The 24151-nt window shown below is 37.5% G+C and overlaps 1 protein-coding gene and 1 pseudogene across 2 annotated transcripts; both read right to left on the bottom strand.

Moving 5' to 3' along the window:
* Positions 1-1190: 1190 nt before the first annotated feature.
* On the bottom strand, positions 1191-6970 carry LOC137716457 (protein ALTERED PHOSPHATE STARVATION RESPONSE 1-like). 2 transcript variants are annotated; one of them, XM_068455921.1, is made up of 5 exons: positions 6593-6970; positions 4704-6331; positions 3844-4055; positions 3297-3520; positions 1191-2570 (listed from the first exon to the last, which is right to left on the bottom strand). In XM_068455921.1, the coding sequence occupies exons 2-5, from the start codon at positions 6157-6159 to the stop codon at positions 1775-1777; spliced, it is 2688 nt and encodes an 895-aa protein (XP_068312022.1). In that variant the 5' UTR covers positions 6160-6331; positions 6593-6970; the 3' UTR covers positions 1191-1774. The 2 variants fall into 2 exon arrangements, with proteins under 2 accessions (XP_068312022.1, XP_068312028.1); XM_068455927.1 differs by having other exon boundaries at positions 4704-6279.
* Positions 6971-19664: 12694 nt separating this feature from the next.
* Positions 19665-23671, bottom strand: LOC137746147 (probable L-ascorbate peroxidase 6, chloroplastic/mitochondrial; annotated as a pseudogene).
* Positions 23672-24151: the final 480 nt, after the last annotated feature.

Genomic DNA, 24151 nt, shown 5'->3' with positions numbered 1-24151 from the left:
ATAGCTTAGGTCATGAGTTGGGTTCGCGCTAGCTAGGCCTAGGCTTACGTTGCTGGAGCAACGGCTTGGGCTACCTCTGGCGCCTGGGCCTGGGCCTGGGCTTATGGATGCCTTGTTGCTGCCTACTCACCATGGCCTCACTGCTGTAAAGTTGTCCCACTGCCATGGCAGTTGCCGTGGTTGCTATGGTGGTGGTGCTCCATGCTAGCAAAGTTACTCCTCTTGCCGCCGAGTTGAGTCTCATGGATCGACGTTGTGGGGCTATATCGCAATCTCCATCATTTGATCCGGATCTTTGAACGTAGAAAGTTTCATTCATCGTGGTTTCCGAATTTCCCTACCATTGTACTTTCCTCATACATCTATTCAAAGAATTAAAAAAATCTAGGAATAAGAACATACAAAAAAAAATTTAGAATGAACAAGAAATGAGAAACTTTGAATGCAAAAGTCTTCTTTGAGCGTATGAATCAATCTCCCAATGAAAACACCAATTTGTGGATGCAAATTTCCTCCATCTCTTCCTTTGACAAAAAATACATTTGCAAAATAATAACACATTTGATTAAGGTCAAAAGTCTCACGTGCCAAATTTAGAATTCTGAAAATAATGTATTCAAGTGTACGTGGATAGCAAATGACTTAGCATTTTAATGAGATAAATAAGGTATTTATAGGAGGGTGGCCGGCCATTTATGGTGGTGATGGGGGATAATTGCAAGATATTATGTGAAATAATATCTTGCAATTAACATGATAATTATTCCTAATTAAAATAGGTAGTTTTGGGAGTTACTCTTTGAATAAAATCAACAAGGGATTGATCAGGAGTGATGAAAGGAATTTGAATAAATTCCCTAAATACCATCTTTTGACTCTTCCTTGATTGAGCCGAAATTGTCAAGTGTTGTTAACGCAACATGTCAAAATATGTCTAGCATGCATTACATCAAACATTTAGTAAGCACAAAAACAACCCGTACCAAATATTCAAAGAGTCACTGAAAAACCTTCACATGTATATTTAGATGATCCTAGGACCACCTTGGTCCCTACTTCCATCCGCCCTTGTCCACATGCATTGATAGTCAGAAATCGCTCACGTTCAGACACAATGCAACTCTAACGGGCACCATGCACTTTAATTAATGCAAGGGGATGAAGCATAAGAGAGATCCAGACGGTACAAGAAAAGACAAACCATTTCGGTAATGGAATAAAGACTCGCAGTTTCTCTAAGCTGACATCCTACACATTCCAACAACAGGCAATACATCCACCTAAAAACCAATAAACCCAATAAATGAATTTTCTGTACAAATTTGCCATCTGTTAGAGGGGTTGTGCAGTACAAGATATCAAGTTAAAGGAGGCATTCTTGGCTTTCTGCCTTGGACCACGTCACCAGCCAGACCACACAGACACAAAGAACGGAACCCTATGGTATTAAGGTCCTCACCCCCAATGTTTGTGTGGAGGCGACGCAGGTGATGCAGTACATCCGCCAGACCAAAAAATATCTCCTAGTCGAGATGAGAATGCATCAACTTCCAGGCAACCCAAAGGGATCAACTCTACTGTTTATCAACCTTTCTAAATACCTTCTCGAGGCTCTCTGTCATGTCTAAAGTTTCATATAGTTCCCTTTTCTTTTTCTGCTAACCTACCATTTCTAAATGTATGCGATCTCAAGAAACAACTGTACATATACAGACGGGCTCTAGCTACTCCACAGATCACACGTCCGACTTGTATAAATATATTTTTACATTCGCTATGAGCCTCTGGCATCTTGAAGTCTGACTTGCTCGTGAACTTTCAGAGCCTCTGAAGTGAAACTATCTAAAGTTCCAAAAATTGGGACCAAACCACCTTGCAAACTATTGGAAGCTGCGTGATTAACTAATTTGATGGCCTCCTTATGCCTCGCTCTCTCCTCGGCTAATCTCTTCTTCATTGAATCCAAATCCACCTTCAGATCATCTAGTGGTGAAACTCCACTATCGGAAGGAGACTTTGACAGAGCACTTTTGTCTGTTGATGCATCATGGTCATGGTCTCTTTTTGCTCTCTCCATACGCAATTTTCTGAGTTGGCTCTCCAAATTCTTGGAGACATACTCAGCTTTGATCCTCTGACGTTGCTCCTCGTCCTGCCTTTCCCATAACTGGTGTAAGGTTGAAGCAAAATCTTGCATCGCACCTGCCACCCCCTTTTCGGAAATTCTTTCCATTGCTTGGCACCAATCATTACAAACTACAAAAATGGGTGGAGCTCCCATCCGGCCTGGGGAGAAAGGGGCAACTCCATCGGTAGTTTCTTCAGGTTCCTGATTAATGCACCTTGAAAGCCACCCATTTAAGGACTCCACATAGGACTTTTGGGTGCTGACCCAATTGTTAAAGGAGGCGCACCAGCTCAGAAGCTCCATTTCAAGTTCAAGAGTAGCTTTCAAACCAGAATCTTTTCGAAGGCCAGTGCTCACCTTAAGAGATCGAATTTTGCTCTCCATAATAGCTTGGAACTGTTTCTTGTGGCATTTAAGCATGGATTTCCACATTCTTATCAATCTGCAGATAAAAAGATCCTAATATTAACAAAAGATACCCGGTGAGTTAAAAAAAATAAACTTAGACATAAAAATATTAACATATAAAGTCAAGTCCCTGCAAGTAATAGATAGAACATATAATTAACAAAAGATCCCCGGTGAGTTTAAAAAATAAACTTAGAACGTAAAAATATCAACATATAAAGTCAAGTCCCTGCAAGTAATAGATATTCCATCACCAGTAAATAACCTATGTTTGGCAGGAGGGCAAAAATAATGGAAAGAAAATGTAAAAGGGCTAGGATTCCCTGTAGCACACCATAATCTATCCCTCGATGTACGGATGGATTGTTGGTAGGAAAGTTTAAGCATCTTTACATGCAAGTTCAGGAATCATACTTTTTACGAATCCCCCTACCAAAATTGTCACCAATAGTCTTAAAGCATCATGCATGAGGGAAAGTGACCCAATAGAAAGCAAAAGTCATCACCGTTGAGTTGGTGGGGGGCTCAATACGAACCACTACCAACTTATTGATTTAACTATTGGGAAATAATCTCCAACACAATCACCTTAACCTCATATATACAAATTCTACACAAATAAAAAAGCAATGAAATGAAAGAAAAAAAGGCAGGACATAATTCAGATTAATTCATCCAACAATAAAAGTGAACCAATGCAAATATTGTTGTGACCCAAAGTGATAAGCTGTTGCTGAAAGAAGTTGAAGAGATTTGTTACCCGTGAATCAATTCCGTGACTTGGGGAAGCAATTCTTCATCCCTCAACTTATGTATCCTCCTCGATATGGTATCAGCAGCTCTGATACAAACATTAATTTTGGTTAATAACTTCCGTACAGAAGCCTGTGCGGCATCAATCTTAGCAGACTCAGCTCCATGATTATCTAGATTTTTCAATTTCTTGCACTTCTTTTCATAGTCAACCCGTAGCTTTTCTTCGTCCTAAAATTAGTGCAACACGAATACATATTAAACAGATGTCAACAGGAGCAAGCTCCAAGCCACTTGAAGAACAAAAAAAGTGATGATTGACACATCAAATCGAAGCTAGTACAGGTCAAAAAAAAACTATAATATAGAAATTCAGGTCCTTCTATGAGTGCAAATGCATTGTACTTGTTAAATCAGAGGGAATGAAATAATTTTTGCAACCTGCTGCAATAAAAGGATTTGGTGACTGTGAGCTAACAAGGACTTTAGTCTTTTAAGTGTCATCATAGTAGTAATTATGAGCTGCATGACGTCCATAATTTTGATTCTCTCACCTTAACTTCCTTGTACAATTTTTTCTCCCATGCATAAAGTTTCTCCAAAGTCGATGAGAGGTTTCCAGGCTTCTTGATATCTTTTCCCGGTTCTCCCTGGTAAGCTTTTGCCAATTTCACGGTCTTAGAACTTAATTTTACAGGTGGCCTGGATGAAGGGGGTGAAGACAGCATGGAAGGTGCTACAAGGTAAAGGATCCTTGAGAAGACCACTGCATGGACATGCATAAGTTTTAATGAAACAGAGCAATAATGCTTCTTCATAAAGACCCCAATAAAAAGTATTAGACTATAACAGAATTTGATTATCGATCCTACAAGCATTCTACGGTCGAAACAGTGAGATTTATATTTATTTTTTTCAAAACATTCAGGTGTAACTTGGACTTTTAAGTTTTTGGTCATTGCAGTATGATGAAGCCTTGCAATGTGTAAAAGGAATCCGGAGCCAAGTAATTATCAACACAAATTCAAGCATGAGAAGGTCCTCAGAAGTAAAACCTGAGAAGGTCCTCCAGTGACAAATGTTTCACAGCTATCTCCAAAAAATTTATTGCGTAACATGCTGGTTTCTAATTTAAAGCAAACATGAACAAGGGAGGTACTAATACTTTTTTTCAGTGTCAACACTTAAGTATTTTATGCTACTTGGGTCGATAAGTATGCATTTTAGTTCAGAGAAAGTAAGCCCTTGTTACAATGGAGCTGGGATGTAATGCATAGACAGCGCACAGCTTAGATTCCCAACAACAGACAAAAACTTCACCATTTAAATGCGGTCGAACAAGACGGTGGAAGCAATCAACAGAATGAGGATATGTATGATAAAGTACCAAGCCGACTAGGGATTAGACTCCTACCTTTAAGTGCAGCACCTCTAGGCTGATAAGGCAACTTGCCCACTTCAAGCAGCATGCCAACCTCTTTCCCATAAGTAGACGCAGTCTCGAACTCATCCCTGATTTCCTTCACAACCTCCTGAAGATCCCTTGGACCGTGGACTGACAATGTAGTTAAGCTACTCCCTTTAGACGATCCAACATCGTGCGTCGATGCAGCTTCAACCTCAACCTCAAACTCAAAACTCACCCTCTTTTTCTTCACAGATTCCTCTTCAGAGTTTTTGGATCCAATTGTATCAGGACTGCTCTTTATCTCCTTCCCACGCCCAGAGTGTGAACTTTCACTGCTATGCAATGGCACTGTCCCTGAACTCCCCTCACTGCTTGGCTGCCTCAATGGCACAGCCCTTGAAGTCCCTTCACCCGAATTTCGATTCCTATTCCTATTCACATTACCCTCTTCATTCGCCTTCCGCTTCTCCTTGTGAACCTCTTTCAACACTTCCTGCTCTGTCTCATCCTCCAAATCAGGAATTCCCTCTCTCTCCCTCACCTCCTTCGAGTCCGGACTGCTCGTCGTGGACCCGTACCCGTATCTAGCCTTCGGATAGGAACCCGGGTAACCAGTATTATCATAAGTTTCAAACACATTCAGGAAATCCCAAGTGGAGGTTGTCGGAGGCGAAGGCGGTGCAGGTGGAGGACGGGCCGGTGATGGTGGGCTCGGCGGCCGTCTATTGTAAGGATTTTCACTATTCACCGGTGACCCCATTGGGTACCCGAAAAACCCACCACCCCCATATGGCTGAAAACCCGAATAACCCGGATAAGGATCCAGGTAAGGACCATTTTGGGTCGGATATCTCTCCGGCTCTTCGTAATACACCGTCTGCATCGGCGTCTCTGTCCTTCTCATATAATACATATGTGAATTCGGAGTGTAATTCGAAGGGTAATTCGGGGGGTAATTCGGAGGGTAATTCGAAGGGTAACTCGAAGGGTAACGATAGGAGGAAGAAGAAGAGGGTACCTCTTGCTCCGGGCTGTCCTCGATGTGAATGTGACCCGACGACAAGTCTAACTCGGATTCTGACTCGGACCCAGACGACAAATTTATGTGAGAGTCGTCAAAGTCGTCCGCTTTCGGCGAATCAGCGGAAACAGAGTGCGAAATCGACGTAGACGACGAGTCGTTTGTATGGGGTTTACTTTTCCTGGGCTTGCCTTCGTCAGAGGGTAACGTGAGAACTGGGGATCCCGGCGGCGAAGACGACCCGCCGGCGCCGGAGATAATAAGGTCTTCGTCGACGAACTTGCACAGGGCGTCGCCGATGTGCTGGAGGGATTGGAAGTAGGAGAGGTGGGCTGCGGCGAGAGCGTAGCGCTGGTCCAACGCCTTTTTGATGAAGTCCTTCCGCTCCCGGCAAAGCGTGACTAGCGGCAAGTCGTCGACCTTGGAGCCACCGCAGCCCATATCATCCGTCAAGTAACCCCTGGAGAGAGCCCAAAATTACAAGCCAATGCCACTCACCGCCACCGCCAACTCTGCGCCTAGCGGACCTGGTCTTCCTCCTCATGGCGTCCTCCTCCATGCCTGTCCGTACAAACGAAGCATCGTGAACAACCACCGCAGATCCGACTACGATCTAACCGGGTCACAGAGAGAGAAGGAAAAAATTGGATTCAGATGAAGATCAAAATTCCAGATTTTAACGGAACCCAAACGAAAATTCGAGATTTTAATGGAAACCCTAGAGCAGAAACTACAAGGTGAGCAGCACAAACATGCATTTACACACATACATACACAGACCTATAGATATAGAAATAGAAACACATCTAGAGCCATGGGGGGTAGCGAGATCCGGTGCATGAAAATAAGTGAAGGGGTGGGAAGCAAATCCGACCGTTGAGATCGATGGGGACGAGTAATGACTGTCCATGCGAGGAGGGGACAGAGGCTCAGAGAGACGAGTCTCTCTCTCTCCTCTCTGAGAGTTTGAGAGAAAAAGGAGCAGGCAGGCAGTCAGGCAGCAGATACAATACAAACAGATTTTTAATTTAATTTTCTTTAAATTTAAATTTTGATTAAATTAATTTTGTGCATAAGAAAACAAAATAGGGCGTGGAAATACGAGAGATTGGAGGTTGCGAAGAACGCAGGGTGCTTTTTCTCGTTTTGTTCGTGGAATTTCGGATTTTGATGAGAGAGAGAGAGGAGAGAGAGAGAGAGGGGAGAGAGAAAGTGTCTGAAAGGAAATAAATTTTAGAGAGGGAGGACCGAAGGTGGAACCCGCCACACTGGATACAGAACTTGACATTATTGCAGTACCGCAAGAAAGTGGGTATTTACTATTTTCTTCCTTTTCTTGGTAACTAACTATGGACAAGAATTGTATACCCTTTCATTTTCGGTATCCTTCCGTACTTTTCTATTTTATATGATCACCGTTAAATCATATTAACATTTTATATTATTTTTTTATAGAGATAATAAGATAAAATGAATAGTAATATAAAATGTTGACTTGGCTTAACCGTGACCACACAAACAGGAGAGCACAGGAAGGCACCGGAAGTGAGAGGGCAGACAATCCTTATCCATTAACTATTCCAGTTTACCGTGCAGGTGTAGCAGTGATTTCATCTGTCAAGAAAGAATGAGCATCCTCTTCACATCTTTTTTGTGAAAATTCTGAGAATTTTAAAATTATATCTGTTCATCATATATCGTGTAAACATAGTTCTAAAATATGAAATCGAAAGCAAAAATGTCTTCACTAATGTTTCTCAATCGCCAAGGAGTTGTAAAAAAATCCTTTGATTGCATCTATAACAAGCTTCGAAGCACCGTCCGGCTTCCACACAGACTTTATATAACAATGTTGACATTCTCCAACAAAAATAGAAACACTATTATTAAGAAACAATTTAAGCAACTTTATTAATTCTCAATCGAAATCAAAATCAAGATTCCGATTTCAAATTCAGATTATTTAAATGATTACCATTCATATAGATGTCAAAATCTCTCCAACCATTTCCAGTTAAAAAGATGTGAAAATGTCTCTCTTTACATATATAAGAGCAGCGCGTTCCCACAAATGATGCAAACACAATATCATAAATTAAACTCCTGGTTTTAAGAAGAATTGGTTCTCTTTTTTTCTATTCTTTTTATAAAAGACAGTGTTAGTACGTTAAATTGTTAAATGTTAGAAGGAAGAAAAATCAGTGGAGATAGAATCCACATCAGAGTACATAAGTATTATTATTACCGTCATTGCAATAAAGTATCATTTGCTAGAAGAATTGGTTTTTGACTGGATTGGTTTTCAGCTGGTGGAGAAACAACATAAAACAGCATATTCTAACAAACTATTGTCAATTTCGATTCAGATGGTTGGCAAACAACTAGTCATATGTCCACACGCTATGCGTGAGTAATTAAATTCGTAGGGGGAGACATGTCAAAAATTCTACGCGGGAATTGTGAATCAAAAGTCCGTGTGATTTTCTGTTCATTTACACTGAATGACCAGGGATTTTGACCTTCGTGAACGCGCATTGCATCCGTATTGGTCAAACTTGCATAAAAAATCAAATCGTTAAAATGTGGAGGGAAAAGCCAAAAAGCTAATTTTGAGGGGTGAGAATTTGGGGTTTGTTTGGTGAGCAGAATGTTTCTAATCATCCCCTTTCCACCGGAACATGTTCAAAAGCAGCTAAAATTAAGGAAGTGGAGTAAAATAGACGCTAAATATGGAATAGGATCCTATTCAGATTCTTTTTGTGATGATTCCAAGAATCACTTTATTGTGTCCATTCATCTGTTATTCTACGGTTAGAAATTATTTTGAATTTTTTTATTTAAAATTAAACACAAACTATACTTGACGAAAACTGACCACACAATTTACAATAAAATGATTCCTAAATTCTTACAAAGAGAATTCAAGGAGGATCATCATCCGCTAAATATTACTACTTAAAGCTTTACCTATAACTTTACACCCATTCGGCTAATTTTGGAAACTCAAATTACCCTTTCATAATCCACACACATATAATAATCATTATAGCTTTCGGTAAATTACCCTGTCACACGACATGGTATCATCATAGGCTATGGATTTCATTAAGACCGAAAGCAAACCAACACACGACGCAACTTTTCACATAGTAAGCGGGGGTGAAATACAGTTGTTACAACGTGATGGTCAAATTCAAATTCAATTGACAATGAGTGAAGAAACTCAAGATAATTAGTTTACGCATCTAAAGCGAGGGAGGATTCTTGTTGGATTCTCTTTGCGACGATCTCGATAATCCTCCAATCACATCCGTTTATCGTACATCGTGCAGCCAATTTTTACGAAGTATTATTTATATTCAATTTTAAATATAAAAATTTACAATAATTTTTTACCATACAATGTATTATAAATGAATGTGATTGGAGGATTTATAGAATCCTCACAAAGAGAATCCGGCAAAGGTTCTCCTGAATCTAAAGCAACACTTCCATCTCTAAATGTAGAATACTCTCAACAGTAGTGGGTCCCAAACCTAAGTATTTTCGGAAAATTTGTTGCACTTATCATACAAGTCGCATTACAAGCGTGTGAGGAATTGAGTGTGAAAGAGGTTTGGATAGAACTTTGGAAAAATAGTTGTGGTATTATCCCCAATAAGTCAATTCTGTTTTTAACAGACAAATTGTAATTAGAGACGTTTCGTAACAATCAAATAAGCATGAAAGATCTTTATAGATAAGGAGCCAATCAGCGTTCTAGAACTTTGTCAATAATCATGTGAACAAGTGTTTATTCCAAGTAGGTTTTTTTGTTTTGAGAAAGCACAAATTGCTTTCCAAAATCCAAAAGAAATGGAGCTATAAAGGTGGTGGTTGGTTGGTGTTGAAAGGGACATGAATAAAAATCCTAAAAGGGCGTTCTTGTTTAAGTAGTAGGGAAGGAGGATTATCCATGTAAAAACCACTCCCACCTTCCACTTTTGGTTTTCCTCCGTATAAAATATAGTTCATTTTTTTTTGTTTTTAGTAGGAAGAATTTGGCTAAGCCACACAAAGGTCAATCTAATTTGGTATTGAATTCGTTATCCATGAGATTCGAACCTAATATCTCTCACTTACAGGTGAAAAAGAATACCACCGAATTGTAATACTGAATGGCCAGACAAATTTTATTTGTTTTTATTTTAATTATTGACAAATTGGGTTAGTTTTTGACCAACTATTTTGGGCTAAACCTTTGAGAAAAAGGACACTAATCAGTGTCCATTCTCTCCAGGTGTGAGAGACTTTCTCTCTAAGGGTGAGAGCTTTTTCTCTCTATGTGAGAGCAGTACAAAACCTTGTTTTCTCCTCTTGCCGCCGGCCCTAATGCTTTTAGGGTCGGCGGAAACCCTCTTTTTTTTTCTTTCTGTTAGTTTTTCTTGCTTTTTCTTCCTATTTCGTTTTGCCTTCTCACCATCGACTATCCTTGTTCTCTTTCCCTCAAATCCACACATCCAACTTTCAAACCACTCATCTACACACCCATCTACATGAACTTCACCTACCTTCCACCGATTTCACCTCGGATCCGAGCTTTAACTAATTTTGACTGCGAGCTGTTGCAGTCATCATCTCTGAAGGTGAGTAGAGCTCCGAGTTTACACCGGCTCGGGTGATTTCACCACCTCCTTCTCTTTGTCTGCCGAATCTGGCACTGTTGTCTGTCGTATGCCCACAAGCTTCGTCTATTTGGTGGTCGTGTTCGATGTGTTGTTATTTGCTGGAAGACGAGATCCTTGTTCTTTCTATCTCTAAGGTGCTGGTACGGGTATGGTTGGTGGTGATGTTTCGAGACCGTTGGAGGAGCTGCGACTATCAACGAAGGTGCTGGAAGAAGACCTTTAGGGTTAGGTGTCTGTTTCTCTATTGTGGGTTACTTTTGAGGTCCATTATTTTGCTTATGCGAATATTGTATTTGGACCTTTAATGTGTATATGCTTGTTTTGTTAATGAAGTATCATTTGACCAAAAAAAAAAAAAGGACACTTCACCACATGGGCCCACTAACTAAATGAGGTCAATTCTAATATGAGATCCCCACCACACGATTGATCAACTTTATGTAGTGAGGTTGGTAGACTTGGATAGTTGGACCCCACCACATTCAATAGGCATTGGCCATCTTAATCTCATTAACCAGATTCCCGGGTTAATTGTAGGACATTTTGGTAATTCTAAGAATATTTGTCCTCATCCCGCCATCCATTCATGGAAAGAGATCGTATTCGGATCTCTCCCTCCAAAGCCCAGTGATCAAGTAATCTGGACCTTTAAAAATTGATCCAACGGCTTAAAATTAGACCTTTAAAAATTGATCCAACGGCTTAAAACAGAGAAGTTAGTAAAAAAAAATTAAAAGTTATAATAATTTTTAGCGGTTGGATCAAATTTTTAAAGCCCAGATCACTTGATCCCTGGGCTGTGGAGGGAGAGATCTGAAGATGATCTATTTCCTCCATTCACTACCATAATCCTTCAAATTAAGAGGTCAAAATCTCTCATTCCACTAACATGTCAACCAATGCAAATTTTGTTTCAATATTTTTTAAATTATTACATGCATTTAAAACTATATTTAAATAATAAAATAATATTTGACAATTCGGTTAAAGATGTACAAAATTTGACATAAAATTGTAGACTGTCACATCAACTATTAATTGGAATTTGACTTTTATAATTTGACATTTCCTTTGGAGACCAATCGTTAAGAGCGGGATGCTCTACTAACCTAAGAAGGCATAAAGCGTGCTTTATACAAATGAGAAACCTACCTCAATAAAATATCAATCGTGCTGAATGAGAAACTAAAAATGTAAAAATTACTGCACAAATATAATATTGATCATTAGAACAATATATTTTCTAAACTGAGATAGCTACGACCAAAACGATTTCCCTAATCTTCCGTTCTTGAAAGAAAAAACATTAAATCTTTTTTCGATGACTTGTGTTTGATTATATCGCTAATACAAAGACATCAATAAATAACAATCATCAAAGGAGAATCTAACTTTCGGCAATATATAATGTGTAAGTTTATACATGAGTGACATTTGACTTTTGTTCCTCTCATTGTCATTATTTTTCTTATCAATAAACCCCTTATAAAATTCGGATACAACAAAATCAAAAGACCATAAAATCTTTATTAAAAAGAAAAATGATTACCGCACTTATTTTTCTTTGTTTTTCAAAGTACTTTTTTTTTCTTAGACGTTATTGGATTTGCGAAACAAGAGCAAGATGAAGTGCGGAACAATAGAGTAAGAGTGTAAAAGTTATTTCTCTATCATGAATTACAAACGTGACTAGTAAAAACTTATTCAATTTATTTGACATAGCGCTCACTGGCGAAACCACCCACAAGGCTAAGGTGGGCTGAGCCAAGGGAGTTTTTTGTAAGTGTAGTGTTATTTACACATCCATTTTTAAATTTTATTTCTCACACATTTCTCTAAATATTCGGCTTTTGTGTCAAATCAAAAAAATAATAAGGGTATGTGAATATCACTATCCTTTTTTTAAGCTCATACTTGAATAGCTTATGTTAATGCATGTAGCCTATATAACCCACTCAATTCCAACACATGTTATTATTTCATTATATTTAGTAGAGGATAGGTAATAAATAATATTTTTTATGCTAAAACTAATAATTAGTTCTATCTCCTCCCCCCCCCCCCCCCCACCCCTTTTCTATGATATTCGTTAAAGAAAAAGATCATTCATCATATGTGATTTAGCCTCTAGACTTCTTACTTAAGAATTTAGTTCACAATTAAATCCCTATATTTGCAATTCCTTACTTTTCGTTACGATTTTTCAATGAATGTAACCTTCGGTACACTCTTAATCGCTTTATTTACTTATTCTTGATTTATTTAGTAGGTTAATTATTTATATGGTCCTTGAAGTAGTCTGTTAGGATTATGATTTCAAGAATTGTTTATATTCTATTGTTATTTTTTTTATATTGATTATCATATAATTTTATGTAAAAAATAAACATATGATTTTATGGCATTAATTTCAATTAGCCCATCCAAGAAAAAAATTCTAGCTCCGTCCTTGAAAGTACTGAGCATCTTGCAATACAAGTGATTAGTATTATGAACTATTAAATTTGTGTTCCACTTTCGACCCCCTCAATACCACATTAGAGGAATAGTTGCACGAACACGTATATTCTTATAAATATATTGTGTAATCAATATACTCACGTTATAACATATGCATTTATTTATTAACAATAGTCTAAATTTATGCTACATCAATAATATAATTAACCCGCAAAAATAAAGTAAAACACAAAAATTAATATTGCGTGTCAATGTGAATCTATTGTTAACATTCTCAACGTGGATGTAATGTGTCCACTCCTTCTCGACTTCTAGTGAATGACCTAAACTCACTTATCATGTGGGACCTATACCTTAACTTTTAATGCTGTGGGAGTAGAAGAAATTTTTTATTTTGATGGGAACACAAGTGATACACCACATGTTTTAATAGAAGTGGTGAAAAATTTTATTTTTTAAGTTATTAACTTTTTAGCATGCATATCTCACTATTTGTATAGTGACATATGGTATACCATCTCGTGTATCGATCGCACTGAAATTTTTTTTATGAGAGTAGGGGTCACTGAGGAGAGGACCAAGGTCCACTGTCGTTTGATCGGAAACGACATGCACGTAGCAGCCTAACAATTTAATATGTTTGGCCCCCCCTGAAGCATGCGCACCACGTGGAATGACGTCAGACTGACACCTACTTATTGGCTGATCGGAGACTGCTCACTTCCCTCGGGAACTATTGAGAATTCACATGGCTTGAACATCTCTACGTTACTTGATTCACTTTAAAACATTTCATTTGTCCATTATGCAATGAACAAGAGGAATTAGTGGAGCATGTTCTCCTTCTTTGCCCATTGACGATTCGGGTTTGGTTTGGAGGTCCGTTAAACTATAGGGTGGTGATCTTAGACCCATCCACCCCCGCATATGTTCGTGGAGCTGTTGGGGTGGTGATGAAGGATCATTTGGGTAAGTGTCTGGCGGTAAGAATGAAGGAGATTGCTATGCAAAGTGTGTATGCAGCTGAGGCAATGTGATTCTGGAAGGATGCTTGCTTGCCCAACAGAATAATCCATCCCAAGTAGTAGTGGAATCTGATTGCAAACATATAATCATTGGCTTGTTGGATAGTATGGAAACTACTCATTGGGAGACATACCCCGTTTTGTCTCGGATAATGGATGTCAGTAATTCATTACCCATATGCAACTGGTCTTGGGTTCCAAGATCGGGGAATGAAGCGGCGGATTTCGTGGCATCGTTTCAGTCTACGAAGATGAGCGACTCAGTGTGGGTCGAAAGACCCCTATCTTCGTTTGTAAGAATCTTGAACAAGGACAGGCTACCATGTCCTCCGTAGTTTGTTTTTGGCTCATGGGGAAGGGTTGATGCTGGTGCCATGTTTGGCGGCGTCTTTGTATGCCCTATCCTCATTCTTTTGCGTTGTGTTTGTTGTTCCCTTTCGGCTTTCTTTCTTCCTGGTTAATATATCCAACTTTATAAAAAAAAAAATTAAATAAACATTTCATTTGTTTGTCGTGCAGTTTTCAGATTTAGTTTATAATGCAGTGAATTTTTTAATCAATAAAATGATGATAATTAAATTGAATTAGTTACAAGAGTGACAATATTTGAATGCACAAACTCACACACTAACATACTCTCTAATATGTTTCGGTCATGCAGTGAGTTTCGTGTTTAAAAAATACGATTGTTCCTCTTAACCAAACTCACATTGATCGAACTTCTCATAACCATGCTTTTCCTAATTAAACTACTCATTACCAAACTTTTCTTGATCAAACTTCTATTGACCAAGCTCTTCTTGATCAAACTTATCATGACCAGGCTCTTCCAGTCTAGAAATCTTTGCAGACATGTAAATTTAGGTGAAATAAATACTCATCGACGTATTAAAATTTGGATAATCAGGGCTTACGTGGCATGCACCATGTGTCTCACAAATCGTACACATAGCATGTGACCTATCAAAATTGGACCAATCGTCAAGAGAGACACGTGTCAACACTTGGCGGAAAGGAATTATTTGATTTTAATTTAAATTAAACAAATTAATTAATTTAAATTTAAATCAAATGAAAATGCCAAATTGGGGAAGATGGATTTTTTTTAATTTTTATTTGGTTAAATCAAATATTAATTGATGGAGTCAAATCACAAACTAAACCACAAGTCGAGTTTTGGTACTTTGGTCAATTAATCAAGGCCAAATCTAGCCATAGGCAAGACTTAGAGAGCTTACGAATACGAGGCCTTAAGACAAAGAAAAGAGTCAGAAATTCATCAAAGCACTCAGACGCTCAAACGCTCAAACTCTCAAACTCCTAAATTCCCAAACAATTAGAAGATTCAGAAAGCTCTTTGTATTCTTCGCCACACTTGTGAAGAACCACGAAGTACCCCTACACGTGCCGATTCCTCCATCGCCACAAGCCAAAACCTTGAGGCGTTGGTTCATTGGAGATCAAGTCATCACGACCCTTGGATCAACAACACACATATTTTCACCCTGGAGGTTGAATAAGAGAATTCAAGTTTTGCAAAGAGATTGTAACCCTACATTTACATTGATAAAACATTCTTTATTTGTACACGTGTTCTTGTGTTATTTGCCACAACAATTTCTCGTTTTCAATCTCATCGTCATTAACAAAGGCAATTATAGACTTCTTTGCCAAAAAAACATTGCTCATTTGCATCTTGGTCCAATCAGCATCATACATACTTGTTAACTTGCTCTTAACACCTCCAATTGGCTCATGGAGAATCTTTACAATAAAGCACGTCCTTAATTTTCAATTTTCACGTAACCCAGTTGAAGTGGATGAGTTTCATTATGGTGCTAATCACACTCTCCATTCTAAACGAATAGCAACCAAACTTGGCTCTTATACTAGTTGTTGTGAGTATCGCATTTAAAAGACGAACAAATAAAACAATAATTGACACACCGAAAACAAAATAACCAAGATAAATAACACTGGGAGGTTATGTGGTTCGGCTATGTGCCTATGTCCATGGAGCAACAACAACAAATTTTCACTGTGTCAATAATGAGTACAACAAAGAATTTTGTCAAGCCTCTATGATTAAGACTTGAAGAAAACCTTGAAAGAACAAGAACAAGAAAGACACTCTTATCTCTTTTTTTTTTTTTTTTTTTTTTTTCTCTTGCACACGGTTTGACTTACAATATTCTCACTCTAACTCCTTCAGTGGACTACAACTTATTGTTCTGCTCCAATTCAAACTAGATAATAATCCCTTTATGCAGACATGACAAAGATCTTTTTCAATAAGGAATATTAATCCAATTAAAAAAAACAATTTTAATAAAAAAAACAATTTAATCATCTAAGAATATAATTTCTAATAGATTAGGACAACTCATCATAAGCTAAAAAAACCCAACATGCCATTTTATCACTCACGTGTGTGTGTGTATATATTTTAACAAATGTGTCTAGTTAATATTTGTATGTTTAAATAATTTTATCCAGTCAGAACCATTTGTATGGTTTGGTTTGATGACCAAACTAAACCAAATCGAACTTTCGGGGGGATAAAGAAGTGCGTAATGATCATGAAAGTCAAATTGCTAATTTCGCAGGACAAGGATTGTTTGCCCTTTTACTTTCCATGCTCTTTCGTAACTTTTTGTTTGTGTAAAGTCACGTCAATATTTTATATTACTATTTATTTTTATTTTTTTTAAAAAAAATATAAAATATTAACGTGACTTAATCATGATCACACAAAACAAAAAAACATCTAAAATGAGAAGGCAGATAATCCTTATCCAATTTCGCATGCAGTGCATGAGAAATTTTTCCAAGAGCCGGGTACACATGACACCTGGTGTTCCCTCACCTATTAGCATTTAGTTTTATTTATTTATTGAAAAATAAGATTGAAGGATATCCAAGATGTCAAATGCTAATAGGTGGGGAACACTCATGTGTACTCGGCTCTTGGAAAAATTTCTCGCAGTGCATGGAATATTGTTGTTTTGCATCATCATCGTAATAAATGTTAGAAAATGGTTTTATTATTTAACCTCTTTTGTGTGCACGAATTGTCAAATAAATAGCGCATTCATTGTTGCATCATAATTGTACGTCTCTGGTGGAGTCTTGTCGATGCCAACCACCACAACGCGTTGGATTACGAACCATCACGAAATTAGTACTTGCAAATTGACTATTCGCAAGGGTGAGAATCTTCTTTAGATTCTCTTTGTTAAGAATCTTTTTATCTATTTATTGAATATTATATAATTTAAATATTATTTATGTTTAATTTTAAATAAAAATTTAAAATAATTTATCGCACAATACATGATGAGATACAATGTGAGAATCTCTAAAATCCTTATAAGTAGTGACGGAACCCGAAATTAAAGTTAGGAAGGGTCTCAAAGGCATAAGAAAGAAATTGAAAAAAAATATATAACTAATGGAAGAAGAAGGTTCATTTTTTGTAGTGAATCAAAAACTTTAATCAAAAAGAGTAATGAAGTCACAAAGTTTTATTTTTTTATTTTTTTTTTGAGATAATTATATTGTAAGCAACAAATTTCTTTACAAGTTCCTGTATTTAAGTTGAACAAAAATTAATAATCATGGCTTAAAACTCCAGCTATGAAAATTATCTTTCAAGATAAATTCTTTCTCTATTCCATATATGCATGGTTTCACTATAAAATAACACCCTATCATGCAAAATAGTGAACTAACTAAGGAAGACTAGTTGATATATGTCTTTGGTTTCATAACAATACTATTGTAAAACCTTTTTTTTTTTTTTTTTTTTTTGGTCTATGAAACACAATAAAGCTAGCCGGAAGCAAACATACATAAGTTGAAGAATGCAGAGTATCCAACTAAAAGCGCACAAACAGAAACTACAAAATGAAAAATTCCAGGGTAGGTTGGGACGTCTCTTGGTCCTCAAGTGGCTCTACCATTGCTCATAAAGAGGATCCGAATGGGATCCAAATCCTACTCCTATGATCCCATCTCATACCATCTTCACATGAGATATCAAATCATAAGTGGAATGCAATGCAATGCAATTAAAGTTGAAGGTAGGAATAAGTTCCAATCGTATGTCAAACCTATGTGGATTGACATATGAATTTTTATACGTCAAATTTGACATATGAGAAAAGGTGAGTCCTGCAAATATCATTTACAAGAAAAAAAAACAAATGAGTTGGAGGAAGAGGAAATCTTACATTGCCACGTCAGGAATCAAAGTAACACTTAACATTTATCTTTTGACATTTTCATTCAAGATGCTCTAATTTTATTGATTAGTCTTGTTTAATTAACCTATCATATTTGGTTTTGAACCCTTTTATTACGACAAAACAAACCTTAGATTTTTGGTCTTTGAACTCTGATAATAGTTGCTTCCATCCTCGATGTTATGCATTTGGGTCCTTTTTGTTTACTCAGTCAAATTGAAATTGCGTTCATAATCTTAAGAGCATAATATGAAACATGTTTGGAATTGATGTTTTCTAACTTCTCCCTAAATTTTAACGTAGGTGCTCATTTGTGAAGCACATTGAACATGCCCAAGGAAGTGCAAAAATTCTAGTATAGATCAACTCAAAATATAGACTGAGAGAATGAACGTTTGAATGTGCTAGCGATCAAACGGTCATATAATTCATGCTAGAAAAATTGAAACAAGTGACAGAGAAAATGATATATGTAGTTGGACATTTAATAAATTAAAATTATAGAGTTTGCTTTCACACTAACATTTGTAGTTTTGATTATTCAATGCTCCCTTTCACTTGGCTCCATATGGAAAAGGGCAAGCAACTTTTGCCATATAGGCCCATGGCTTGTTAGGCTTTATCACGGCACTCAGTAGTCAATACTCGATAGGCTCTCTCCCTCCATTGAGAACAATCATTGCGCTAAAACCCTGTGTGCCACCAAATTGGGGGACTGCAGGCTGCAGAGCTCAGCTACTTATGATCATCTCTTTATTTCTTTACACTTTTATTCCAAGGGGAAAGTCACATGCCTTCTGGTCATTTGCTCCGTGCTTTGACCAAGCAGCATGTTCAAGTACTCAGAATTTTCAAATAATGGAGTTGTAATATCAGCCAAAAAGATTTTATTGGACCATTTGTTTAGCATTTTATAAGTACTTAACAATTGCTATCAACATATACTGAAAGTTTATTCTATATATGTCAAAAACTATTATTATTTGTAGAGACTTGTCGATAATGAATACATGATATTGTAGAGTAATGTTGAAAATTATCAAGGTTTTTCAACTAAAGTGTTTAATCAAGCAAATGATGCGCACAATAGAGTTGCACACAAAAAAAAGAGAAAATAAAGACAAATATGATAGAAGAAAATAAAAGAAGTAGGAGAATGACATTGTAATTTAGTTTGCCTTAGTTGTTATAGGGTTTCAGTACAATACATAAACAAATATACATGGGGTTTTTGAAGTTGATAAGATTAAAGACAAATAATGACTCCATAGTGGTTCCGTACTGTATCCAAGTCCTTTTTACATGAAGAATGAATGTTAACAAGGTCACCCTTTTCATTATGTAATGTTCTATGATAACTCAGATTGTTTATCTTTAAGGTCACCATTTGACAATTATTCTACAAAAAAAATTAATCAAATACGAAATCGTTTGGCTATTTAATGTTTATCCAATAAATAATTGACCATGCACGTTATTCAATCAACGCTAAAATTTTGATGGCATTAATTGAATTGTTCAAATATTTTAGTTTCGTTGTTTTATGCAGAGTTGATTTTTAAAACATGAACTAAAAAATAAACGATTATAATCATCGTGCAATATTATAAAATAAAATAAAGGAAAAGTACAACGAGAATGTACTACTGAGATAGCATCCCACTCGTAACAAGCGTCACAGAAATTGATGTGGTGCGAACGCTGGATAGCAAATTGTCATGAAATTAGGATCACACGCTTCACAGAAAATAGGTCATACTTGGGAAAACAAAATCCTATCGAGTCAGTCTTGTTTTGGCATGCTGCGTTGTTTGTCCCTGAAGCTGAATTACAAAACCGAATCAAATTCATTTGCCTAAGAACGGAGATCGATATAATCTAATAACATAACGTGTCAAATTGTCTATCAAGAAAATCTCTGCCGTCATCGACAAACGCATCTTGCAGAGTAAATTTATGCATTTTCTCCTGACCATGATTTACAGATTATTAGTGCGATATTATTAGACTAAACTCGTCCACATACATTATAATTAACAGATGTTAGGATTATATTACGTTTACTAGTACAACTATCACTAATTCGACCGTAAAAAGACATTGGTACCCTCATCGTCATATTTAAAACTTGGAATCTACTCCAACCTCACTGGCTTCATTGCTAGTGCCACTAGGACGATATATTGGTTGCAAGAGAGTTTCTCTCCATAACCATATTTTTCTCCCCTGACACACCCTTGTTTAATTCCAACGTCGTTTAAAACCTCAAATTTATCAAGGTAAATGGTCAACCTGGAAATAATAGATAGGAATAACTGATATTCTAACGTCGTTTAAAACCCTACGAACAAATGACTTGCCTAAACCAGATGTCAATGTGGACGGTATCCCAAACCATTGACGCATATGGCAGTGGAATATTGATATGAAATACTGCCAGAGTGATAGATCCAGAAATGTCTCCTCACAGGTGAAAGCCTGGTTGCTCTAACGCAAATTTTTTGCTATTTAAATGTATGAGCTCGAACATCACCTTGCAACGTTACCAGAACATAAGTTTTCAATAATTTGTTCAAAAAAAAAAAAAAAAAAGTTTTCAGTAATGTGCGATTCTCAAAAACTTAACTTACTCTGATGTTAAACAATGTGTGCAAGTACTGATGTTGTTTGAAATCATGGATGAAACAATGTGTGCAAGTACTGAGAAGACTGGAAATCATGTTAAACAATGTGTGCAAGTACTGATGAAATCTTGGAAATAGTTAGACTGTAGAGGCTTATCTGGGCTTCCACCAACTGCTTGATACTCCGCCCGAATTTCTGCTTCATATTATCTGAGAGCTCTCCCTGCAATTCACAGTCGCAGAGGTTACTATTGAATTTATTCCTTTCCTCTTCATTTAAGAATCCCGACTATTACACTTGAGTATTGAAAATAGCTTCATCTTGTATTGTTAAAGCAGATAGCCCAAGAAAGCTTGATACTGGCTTTTTACTCCTGCAGAAAACCGTACGAATAAAGAACATGAAAATTTTGTACGGAAAAAGTTCCCCCCAGAGTTGTCATCAATCCTCACAGATGCAAGGGATTTGTTAATTATTGATCAAAAGATTATTGATTAAGAGGTGTGGGAGTTCCGCGTTTACAACCTTGCCAGATGAGTATTTGGCTGCCACAAACTTTTCTGGTATAGGCTGCAAAGGACCATCATTGATCACAATACCCTGATCATCATATTTAATAATCAGTCTCAAGGTTAATAGGCAAAACAACACCGGAGGACCCTTTCACGAAAATCGAAGCAGGAATAAAGTTTTCATACAGTAAGCATTAACATGCATTATTCATGGGGGATTGCTAATCCATAACAGAATCAACATAGGAAACATTGAAAGTTAGCAAACCTCTGGAGGGTCAAATTTGGCCCCCAGGTTGCTGACTTTAGCATGAGCTTCAGCATAATCCTTGAAGAAGGCTTCTTGGTCTTCAGTATATTTCTCAGCATATATCTGCAAAATTTCAATGTAACAAAGGATACACATCGGACATCATCACTCTCAATTTTGTTTTGTTTTACCTTGAATGCTGGATCTTCAAAAATAGCTGCATCAGTTGGCAACACCAGTAGATATTCATCCCTCTTTTCCTTGATATCCTGTAGAGAAAACCCGCCGTGAGTAAAGGAAAACCTTGTACCAACTCCCACCAGCCTCCTATTGGAGTGTGAGAATTCACACCCAAATAAGGGGATACTATTTGAATACCTTGAAGCAGGAATTATCAAACTTCAACCATTGTGCTGTCCACGATTGTCCTCCTGGTGCCCCTGGCCCGTCTTTCTGCCATGAAAATAATGCTAGTTAACTTTCTAGCTATTGTGGTGAAATTATTCTTCTTCTCCTTAATAATATTTATCGTAGGCTTGTAGGTGTGAGCCACCACTACTAAATAATGGCTAAAGATATCATATTTGGCATTAACCTTAATCAACTCAGTAAGCTCATGTTCTGGTTGTTAAATCTCAAAACCTCGAGTGATAGATGGAACAGAAAATATCTTAAATAAGCCACTTGACAGTGGCAAATTCTTTTCTGTTAAGTGTGGTTTAAGTGAATACGAGATTCTGAGTCAATACTGTGTACTTTGTCTCTGGCTTGCCCCAACCACTGCGATCAGGTCTGGACCTCCCAAGAGTGTGTGCCCCAGACAATGCAACTATTTCCTACATATCAAGCAGGTTCATTAGTAACCATCACATGCACATTGTTATGTCCAGAAACCAAGTTTACATCACTTAAAAGTCACCTTGTCATTCAACCCCATTCGGTAGAAAACCTGACGTAGATGATCAGCAGGCGAAGGAGGGCCAGCATCTAAACAAGCCGAGACAAATATTTCAAAATGAATTGAGCAAATTGAAGAGCAAAAGCGTATATGGTCTTCACCCAAATAATTCCAATTCCATGTTTATCTTGAATACCATTATAGAAAAATATGAATGGTTTACTAACCAGGAAGCCTCCCCTTCTTCTGGGCATTGCTCAGGTCCTGAGACCTCAACTCTCCCATACTTCATTGGAATCTTCGGGCCCCCTGCCTCCTGAAAAATGAAACGATCTCAATCAGTTAAATGAATTTGTCACAAATGTACAAATTTTGTTCATACGAATGTTAGAGGAAGACTAAGAATCACCTCCACCGCAGTAGCACTGGCCAATTGGAACAAGTCGGCGTATGAGACCAGGGTACTTGCCTTTTATCGGCTGAACGAGCTTCAATGCATTCACAAGACCTAAATTTGAGAAATGTAAGCTCATTATCATTGACATTCGAGCGATAATCTAATTTAAGCTAAACTAAACTACATGAAGCAGGATTCGAAATTGGATAGCCAACTTGACTACGCTTCGGTCAGCACAAAGATTACAAGCATAATTTAACAACAATTAGAAATTGGGTTTGTTAATTACCTGCATTGGCAGCATGTTTGAGCTCAATCTCAAACCTCAAGCTCCCATTGGCTCCACCTCTTTGCGGCCACTCCTCAATGTTCTTGTTGTAAGTTCCAGCATCGTGCCACCCCAACCGAACCTGTACAAAACGAAGAAAAGATCGTCACTTTAGCTCAACTTTTCTCGATGCCTTTAGAAGAAAACGAAAATGTACGAATTGGGTTATGGAGATACGAGAATCGGGTGGCTAAAAGTGATCTTGAGGAGCTCTTTGATGTCCTCTCTGGCGAGCTTCAGCTGCTCCGGGTCGGAGGCGAGGCATTTGGGCGCGGTGGCCGGGCTGTATGCTCGGGTAAGCGCGTGAGGGGGCGAGCGGAGTTTGGGGTTTAGGAAGAGGTGGGAAATGAGGGGAGCGGAGCTGAGGGACTTGAGTGAGATGGAGGAGGAGTGGTAGAGGGAGAATCTGGCGGAGAAGAAAGGAAGAACGCGGGAAGTAATGGCGGCGTTGCGGAATGCGACGGAGGACATGGCGGGAGTTGAAGTGTGGGAATGGGAGGAGAGCGGTGGCGGTGTAGAGAGAGAGAGAGGGTGCGACATTTTTGGATGACAGCTTAGGCCATCTCCAAATGAGTGCTGGCCACAAGTCTTGTTTTAGCCCTTCCAAGATTCTTCAATATATTAATATTTTAATAAACAATACATGATAATATTTGTCTTCGTCTCCAACCGAGGGCCACAGGGTCAGAGGACTCGTTTTAGCCCTGCCACAAAAAATCGTTTTCAACCGAAAACCATAGGGCAAAACATAATTTATTATTTAAATTTAAAAACTACAACAACTTAAATTCAAATCTAACAACTTAAATTTAAAAATTGGCCCAAAAAACCAAAAAAATTAGAATTTAAATTTAATGAATGGTTTAGGTATCTATAAGGAAAAAAAAAAAAAAAAAAGAATATTTAAGAATTAAAAAAAAAATGGCCCAAAAAAAAAAAAATTTTGATTACAATGGCTAGTTGACTAGCCGATATATTCAATTTTTTTTTTTTAAGCAATCCTGTCGGTTATAATCGACAGGAATAC

This window comes from Pyrus communis, chromosome 1 (assembly GCF_963583255.1).
Source record: "Pyrus communis chromosome 1, drPyrComm1.1, whole genome shotgun sequence".
In the NCBI taxonomy this organism is placed as follows: Eukaryota; Viridiplantae; Streptophyta; class Magnoliopsida; order Rosales; family Rosaceae; genus Pyrus; species Pyrus communis.
The sequence above is the reverse complement of the archived record's forward strand: the minus strand, read 5'-3'. Positions and strand labels throughout refer to the sequence as shown.

What these genes read in the sequence shown, in the direction of transcription:
- LOC137716457 (XM_068455921.1), bottom strand. Translation starts at nt 6,159, where the DNA reads ATGGGCTGCGGTGGCTCCAAGGTCGACGACTTGCCGCTAGTCACGCTT. An exon ending in AATTGTACAAGGAAGTTAAG is followed by an intron (nt 3,521 to 3,843) that starts GTGAGAGAATCA and finishes CACTAATTTTAG; the next exon opens with GACGAAGAAAAGCTACGGGT. An exon ending in GTCACGGAATTGATTCACGG is followed by an intron (nt 2,571 to 3,296) that starts GTAACAAATCTC and finishes TTTTATCTGCAG; the next exon opens with ATTGATAAGAATGTGGAAAT.